The sequence below is a fragment of the Ooceraea biroi genome, chromosome 2 (genome assembly GCF_003672135.1).
Source record: "Ooceraea biroi isolate clonal line C1 chromosome 2, Obir_v5.4, whole genome shotgun sequence".
NCBI classification, from domain to species: Eukaryota; Metazoa; Arthropoda; class Insecta; order Hymenoptera; family Formicidae; genus Ooceraea; species Ooceraea biroi.
The window spans coordinates 11407040-11415363 of record NC_039507.1 but is presented as its reverse complement, the minus strand read 5'-3'; the positions used below and the strand labels follow the sequence as shown (position 1 = coordinate 11415363).

The 8324-nt window shown below is 34.7% G+C and overlaps 1 protein-coding gene across 1 annotated transcript; it reads right to left on the bottom strand.

Annotated features, from left to right (window-relative positions):
- Positions 1-2294: 2294 nt before the first annotated feature.
- Positions 2295-6090, bottom strand: LOC113563668. The gene is made up of 4 exons (XM_026975607.1): positions 5994-6090; positions 5341-5504; positions 4918-5154; positions 2295-2932 (listed from the first exon to the last, which is right to left on the bottom strand). Exons 1-4 carry the CDS (start codon positions 6088-6090, stop codon positions 2492-2494), a joined length of 939 nt encoding a protein of 312 aa, XP_026831408.1. The 3' UTR covers positions 2295-2491.
- Between the last annotated feature and the right edge of the window lie 2234 nt (positions 6091-8324).

Here is an 8324-nt window from a genome sequence, read left to right as displayed (position 1 = left end):
TCACCGATGTTATCATCATCCCACTTTTCCTCCTTCCACTCCTCTAACCCGAATAATTGGAGTAAATTGAAGATGTTGTCATCATCATTGAACTCCTGACGCGTCCATAAGCCGTCGATATATTAATTCTCCACTCTCCTCCCCTGTCGCTCCCACCGCGTCCACTTCATTTCTTCGATGTCGATGAAACCAAGAACTTGAAGAAACTCCATTTTATACACTCTTGCACTTGTAATACACTTGCACTACTCGCGACCAAAGATCAACTGTTTGGGCGAGAATAAAATCTTTGAATGTAGCTAGTAGAAAAAAAACAGGAGTAGGGTTAGAGGCGAGGGTGGAGACTTTGCGTGAAAACTGATTGGTTTCAAAATTTGTGAGAGATGGAACTTGGTGAGGAGGGGATTTGGTGTGAATATTTGGGAACGTAGGTAATAAACCATGGAAAGAATGTGCGAATTTTTTGGTGCGTTTAGGCTGCAGTGCAATCGTAAGCCGCTGCCTTTGTTGAGGCGGCAACCTTTGTAAACTTCCGATGACATGTAGCGTCAGTTGCAGCGAATGAGTCTATATCACCTTTGTATTTTCCAACGGAAAGAAAGTTTATGATTTTGAGAAAAATATTTTTCGCGCAATCGAGTACGTGCCGGAAAATGTCTAGACGTTTGTCGCCGGACTGGCGTCGGACCCTATATGATGTCATAACGTACATCCGAGCAAAAAAATCCTGAAAGAATGCAGTCATATAAGAATATGTTCATATTATTATTATAATAATAAGATATTGTTAAGATATAATGTAGAAATACTTACTTATGTCAGAATCGAACCTGGGGTGGGTCGCTCATATGTTCACTCGCTCAATCACCTGAGCCACGCAGGTTACAATAAAGTTTAAACTTTACACTACACTTAGTTTATCCGCTGGAATGTTTGATATCTTAAAATATATCTAGCATTCCAGCAGCCGAGTGTCGGCGCCAAAATAGCGGCTGGGCCTTGGTTGCGTAAACAAATTTTTTATAAATATTCATTCCTAGAAAATAGATAGGAAAAGTGCCGCAGGGTCATAAACATAATCTTAAATAATAATAATCCCTTAAATAAAGACTGATAAGGTGCCGCAGGGTCATAAACAGACCCTTCGTGACGTCATACCCCCCTCACCCCCGGGTTTGGACCGCCGACCCAGAACCGACTTGGGTTAGGACCGCGCATGAGTCATAACTGATCTGGGTTAGGACCTATCTTACCCCCTCCCCAAAAGTGGATCAGAACCGGCCTAGTTACACTACTATACTCTGTGCGCAAGGTAACGTGAGAGAATACATTTCAATACTTAAAAACGGTATATCTACCGATTAGCAAACCCACCTCCTATCACCTTGTCCTTGACATATATTATAGAGGTCACCCTCCTGAGTGACCTTCAAAAGGGTTTAGCCGTCGGTCGTTGTTTACTAAAAAGTTATTAACAAAAGAAGTTTAATGATTTTGCACGAATTTTCAGCCGCCCACGACAAGCAAAAGGTTATATTTTCCGAAACTGGAGCCCCGGACACATACGCTCGGTTTCAGCCCGCTTCGCGGGAAGGCGGGGGGCAGGGGCTTCGCCCCCCACCTCCCGCCAGAACCAGTGTAACAGATTTTACCGTACAGATTTTGATCACCTGGTACACGGTACGGATTCCGGCGGGGGGAGGGGGGCGATGCCCCGGCCCCCCGCCCTCCCGCGAAGCGGGCTGAAAACGAGATGTCTGAGGCTCCAGTTTCGGAAAATATAACCTAACCAGGTTAGGTTAGGTTAGGTTAGGTTAGATTAAAGCAGAGAATACTTTGTATTTAACTGTTTATGCTTTTGGTTAAAGTGAAGAATACTTTGTACTTATATTAAAAGAAACTATTCTATATATTGACGATTCACTGCTTTAAATGACTTTCCTTCCTTCGTTCATATACATATTCGTCTTTTATATCTTTCAATATTCAAAATAACTACTATATTTGCAAAATTTCTTTTGTTAATAACTTTTTCATAAACAACGATCGACAACTAAAACCTAGTGCGGGTTATTCGGGAAGGTGACCTTTGTAATATATGTCAATATTATGTTCTTGGTTCGCGTACACAGCTGAAAATTCGTGCAAAATCATTAAACTTCTTTTGTTAATAACTTTTTAGTAAACAACGACCGACGGTTAAAACTTGCACAATGTTACTCAGGAGGGTGACCTCTATAATATATGTCAAAGACAAGGTGATAGGAGGTGGGTTCGCTAATCGGTAGATTTACCATAAAAACATATATATATAACTCATTAATTCAAAACGACAAAATGAGTTGTATCTAAACAAGAAAGCTATGTATTTCCTCAAATGCGATTTAATCTAATCACTTATTAATAATTCTGGAATGTACTAAGAAAATCTTTTTAGCTTTCCCTAAAATGTTTTGTTGGTATATTGTTGTTAGTATTTTTATATACATTCTTAAGAAAAGTATTTGCGTTCTTTAATCGTTACCTCGCAGTAAGTTGCATCTATCCCAGTGGTTGACTGCACTTGAGCGTGCATCCCACCAACCTCTATGGCGTTTGGCCGCAACGGAATCCCATTGTCAAACGTGAAATGACTATTTATCAACACGATGCTAATCGTTTTGTCTAATTCACGTAATGGCTTGATTTTGTGACCTACGTATTGCTCGGCAAGCCGTTGAGAAGCGGGAAAGAAGTAGTAGTATCGGATAAAATCGTCTATAATGTAATAAAGAACATTTAACGTTCTTTGCCAGAGATTTGCAGGTCTCACGACCGCTGTATACCCATAAGGTCGCATATTTGGATAATTCGGGCAATCGATGTATTCCTTCAGCCAGGGTGCAGGGCCGAACGGGATAAATCCTACTGTAGGTGGTTTAGCTTTTGCAACCTAAAAATATTACTATTGATATAACTATATTAATATTACACCCCCCCCCCCCGCCACACACACACACACACACTTTTATTAATATATTTTTATATTAATTGTTAATATATACAGTATATGACTGCATTAATCCAATTTTTTTCGTATTTATAAAATTACTGAACATATGTCTCCTTTACCAGATATATAGAGGAAAGTCCCCGATTATGAGATACCATATCGAATTTGCCAAATGTAAGGAAATCTATAGGCAGAATGTAAAAATGTAATACGTTATCGTGAAGAGACTTTAATAAGCTTTAGGTTGGTGAAATGAAAAATCTAATTTAAATATTATTTTTTCTGAAAATTAAAAAAATTTGAAAAAAGAGCTTTACGCAAGATCGAGAAAGTGTGCTCCTAATATAAGATACCTCGATAAATCGGTGTTAAAAGTGCAAAATACATCAGTATTGCAATTAAAAAACTTTATTAGATAGTTTTATAAAAATACTACTGCCACAGTCTTCGCCAAATCTTCATGATTCCACTGTCGACGCTTCCTCGTATCTCTAACCTCCATAGTCAGATTCTATAAAAATTAAATATACAAAAATTCGTAATATAAATTCGTATTAACTTTTCGTTAACTTTAAGTAATATTTTCTTTCTTTTTATTACACTACATAATCTTCATATTCGAGCAATAATTATCTCATATTAAGAGTACCCTGAATATCTCATTATACGAGCCACACGCCTAGCGGTTCCGCGATCATGAAATCTAACCTCTACAATTAAGCAATTCAACAAATTGCGTATTTTCCTGTTACTACAATTCTACTTTATCATTGCATACTGAATTTATTGCCAACCATTTCTTTATTATATAATAAACAAGGTTTAAAGACTTACCTCAAGTTCCTTTGACATGTTCACAATTTCACAAACCTTTTCTTGCAAAGGCTAAACGCAATAACGAACAATGAATTTTTCACTAAATACATTTTACACCAAGAGTAATAAGTTCATGGTGGAACTAACAGATGGTGCTCACTAGTTTAGCAGAAACCCCATTATCTCATATTAGGAGCATATCTCATAATAGGGGATTCTCCTCTATATCTCTGGTAAAGAAGACATATGGTTCTGCAGGCAGACTGGCAAACACAAACTATGAACATTAACAATGTATTGAATTGTAAATTTTCTCGTTTGAAAAAGGGAACAAAATGGCAGAAATGGATTTTATTACCCTGGTAGAAATTTCGTGCAGTTTTTAAGCAGGTGCAGGTTTTAAGCAGGTAACAGTTATGTTCTATCCAATAGTGAGGAGTAAAATTGTTGGGATCCCGATCAAGATGTAATGCTTTTCCTGCAGTTACTGAGCACAAATGATGCACAAAATCTAAACTCATTTACTGGAGAAAAACAACAATAAGTGGATAAAGAAACTATTCAACCAATTAATACAAGTTTGCTGCTTATAAAATGCGCAGTTTTAGTCTAGTAAAATTCATATTTTGTGTATACTTGCTTATTTGTACAATTTTAAGGTTAAAAAAAATACAATACAGGAAACCTTTGAAGCGCAATATATATTGCGTTAAAATTAGCATATATAATATTAGCATATATCAAAGATTTCCTGTACTATGATTCTTATTAACCTTATTCTGATCTTTTATTGTAGCTTATTCTTTGTAGTTTGTTTATTTTTTACTTAGTTATCAGTTCTCTATCACGTTCTTGTCCATTTCCTACACAGTATATTGATACAACTAATGAGAATGCAGTAATACTACACAGTAACTGATTGGGTGTCTAGAAAACCTGCACAGATTTTTACCACGGTATGTCATTTACTATATTATATTTATCAAACAGTCCTTGTGTAGGAATATATTCTATATACACATATCTTTAATTGTATTTAACTAATAGTGCAAAATAGAAATAAAATAACCACCACGCAAATATATACATATATTATATATTTTATTTACCTGCCACAATCCATATAGGCATTGATGTAACGTAATGTCCTGTACTATCACGTCAAATTCATGGTGTTTAACCATTTCTAAAAGCTCCTTCGCCCCTTTGGTCTGGATTATTTTTTCACACGTATTGATGCTCCAAGAATATTCATAATATATAGTGTAAAATACACTAAAGTCCATGCATTCAATAAAGTTGTGAACATTGGTTTCGCGTATATCTTTCATCACATTTTCGAAAACCTGAAAGTAATAAATACCATTAAACAGAAGGAGAACATGTGAAAGAAGCAAATAAAATTTCCTCAAAAGCGTTAAATCTTGGAAAAATTTTCTGATAAGAACACGATTACGATAATTCTCTTATCGCGTATGCTGAATATATACAATTTATGCGGAATAATTAATGATCTCGTAATTTTTACTTACAGCGTATGTCAAATTCTGCACCAAATTATCTTCGATGTTGGCTTTGTGAATGCTCACCACATGTACATGATGACCCACTTGGAGTAGTCCTTTTACCAAAGTCATTGCCCAAATGTGATGACTAGTCGACATGAGGGACTCGACTAGCAAAATCGACAGCGAAGCTGTAGACATAATCATGAGTTCTATTATAATAAAAAAAGAAAATAACGACCATCTCGACATCATTGTGACAAACACACTATTCTAAGTTTTCAGTTTAGTTTCACTGTTAGGCAATGAGTAAATTAACTATGCAATGAGTAAGTCAAAGTCAACTATTGACTATAAAGTATTGGTCAACTTCACCTTGAGATAAAACATAAAAATACGCGTAGATGAAAAGATCGCCAATATCGTTGCTGCAACACTTCTGCGATATGCAAAGTAGCATCTTATATAAGATTTAGGTAAAATTTTATTACACTTTCTAGCTTAATATAAGCTTAAGTACTATGATATCTCTGCGGTTCCATGTTGCAGAATTATCATAAGTATAAGGTAAGCAATACTGTTCTTGCAATATCTCTTTTTTATTGCTAACTTGATGCAAGTGATCATGACGTAAATACTACCCCACACGGAACATGACGTCCATTAGACGTCCATATAACCTTCACCGCTCCATGCGACATCTATCTCCACGATGGATGTTAGGTGGATCTCTAATAGAGATCCATATTCCCTCCATAGTGGATATCCACTACACATCCATCATGGACGTCTAATATACATCTATTATAGATATATAATGGATTTGTAAATATACCCAAAAAAATTAATAGTGAAATTTTCTAAATTATTAAAAATTTGTAATAGACGTTAACTGGATGTTTTGTAGCTTCTTTAGAAATGTAACTTTACTTACAAATATTAAGGAATTGATTAATTATTTATACTCGTTGCACATATTTTATTTACTCATTTTATGTGTATAAATGATTGGTTTTAAATACAAGAAACATATTTCTCATATTCAAACCGATCACTTACAAACACATAAATATGAGTAAATAAAATATGTCCAATACTTGTTATGAACAATTGCTCTCTTTCTTAATTGCCTGACAGTAATTAATAAAGAGAGCAATTGTTCATAACTTATTGGACATATTTTATTTACTCATATTTATGTGTTTGTAACCCAGGCAGTACATGTTAGCTTAATATATGTTTCTTAGACGTATCTAATGTCTAAGAAACATAAAGTACCATTTAAGAAACGGTTTAAGTAGAAACCGTTTTTAGACCTAAATTTTAAAAACATATTTTTCACGTTTCCACAGAAACGAAAAATGTGTTTTATTAAATTGATTAGAAATTATATAATTAATATAGAAAAAATAGTAATTTCTACTTAATTTGCGAGTATTAATTATTTTTACATCATACGTTTCAATGTACTCAATTATGGAACAAGAGATAAAAATCAACACAAGTGTGTGTGATTCCCGCCTCTGATTCACCAAGCGACCGATAAATGGCCAGGCCAGGCGTGATGTTCTCGCAAGAAACATTTGCGTTATCACCTTATAAATAACCATCCGGAAAACCGATCCAGTACTCTTTTCTTCTTCTTTTCTTTTGAAACTTTGTCATAAAATACACATAAAATGAGTAAATAAAATATGTGCAACAAGTATGAATAATTAATCAATTTCTTAATATTTGTAACTAAAGTTAAATTTCTAAAGAAACAAACAAAACATCCAGTTAACGTCTATCTTTCATCCATCAAAGCTCCTTTAAATATCTACGATTGCTCTATATTACATCCACGAAACATCTATGGATACGTCTAATGGAGGTTGTATGGACGTTTCAAATGCGGAACTATGGATGTCTAGTAGATGTTTACTGAATGTTATGTAGACGTCTAATGGAGGTTACGAATCTCCATGATGGACGTCTAGTGGACGTCCATTGGAGGTTTTTGTTCCGTGTGGGACATACTTCATAATTTCATAAAACTCAAGTCTTTATGACTTTTTATCCTTCATAATATATGTATGAATGTGATTATTGATACCATTTTAATTGTCGAATTGTAAAAACATGCTTTTTAATGCACTAAGTTAAGGTTTTAATCACCGCGAATCAAAGCAATAGAGAGAAAGGGGAGCACATTAATGCCCATCAGCCAAAAACCAAATCATGTCCCTGATTTCGTTTTATAATTATCTGTATATAATTATGTCATTCTAAGCAATTAATCAGATATCTCGACAGATCAGTCTCGACAAAAACTTCGCTCTGTAAAGAAATATTTATTGATTTTTTTGCTTTTTTGACAACATATATTACTTACGGCAATTACTTTTTAAAAGGAATTTCCTTGATTAAAGAATAGTTGAAGAATTTAATCCAGAAAAGATTTGCATTACTTAGTCGACATTCCCGGGCGGCTTGGAGAGAAAAACATGAAAGAGAGAGAGAATGAGTGGGAGCTGAGAAGGAGAGCAGGAGAGACAGTGAAGGAAGAAGACTGGCGAATGTAAATCGTAAGTTTATTCTGACAAATGTAACAAAAAAGATTGTCGATCAAATTGATACTGTAAAACAATTCATAATGTCTCATAGATTATATAAATGCTTTTTATTCTTTCTACAAGCGTTCTCTAAGCTAACCCATACAGCACGAAAACGTTTCAGAAATATTTCAGAAGTATTTCATCTGACAGATGAAAACATCTCATAAACATTGCAAAATGTTTCTGCAACAGTTATGAGACAACTCCGGAATAGCAAAATGTCCGCGACACTTGCATTCAAAACCTTATAGAAAGGTTGCTGAAAGGTATAGATCAATCTGTAACCGTTCTGAAATATTGCCGAAAGATTACTGAAATAGCTGAAATCTTTTTGATATATTACTAAAGGTTAATTGAAATAATTTTGAAACTTTCCTATGATGTTGCACACAAATTACAAAGCTCGATCTTATT

Excerpts from the sequence above, each read along its gene's own strand:
- LOC113563668 (XM_026975607.1), bottom strand. The coding sequence starts at position 6,090 with ATGTGTAGTGGATATCCACTATGGAGGGAATATGGATCTCTATTAGAG. Across the intron at positions 5,155-5,340 it reads TGCAGAATTTGACATACGCT|GTTTTCGAAAATGTGATGAA; the intron begins GTAAGTAAAAAT and ends TATTACTTTCAG. Across the intron at positions 2,933-4,917 it reads GCCTATATGGATTGTGGCAG|GTTGCAAAAGCTAAACCACC; the intron begins GTAAATAAAATA and ends TAATATTTTTAG.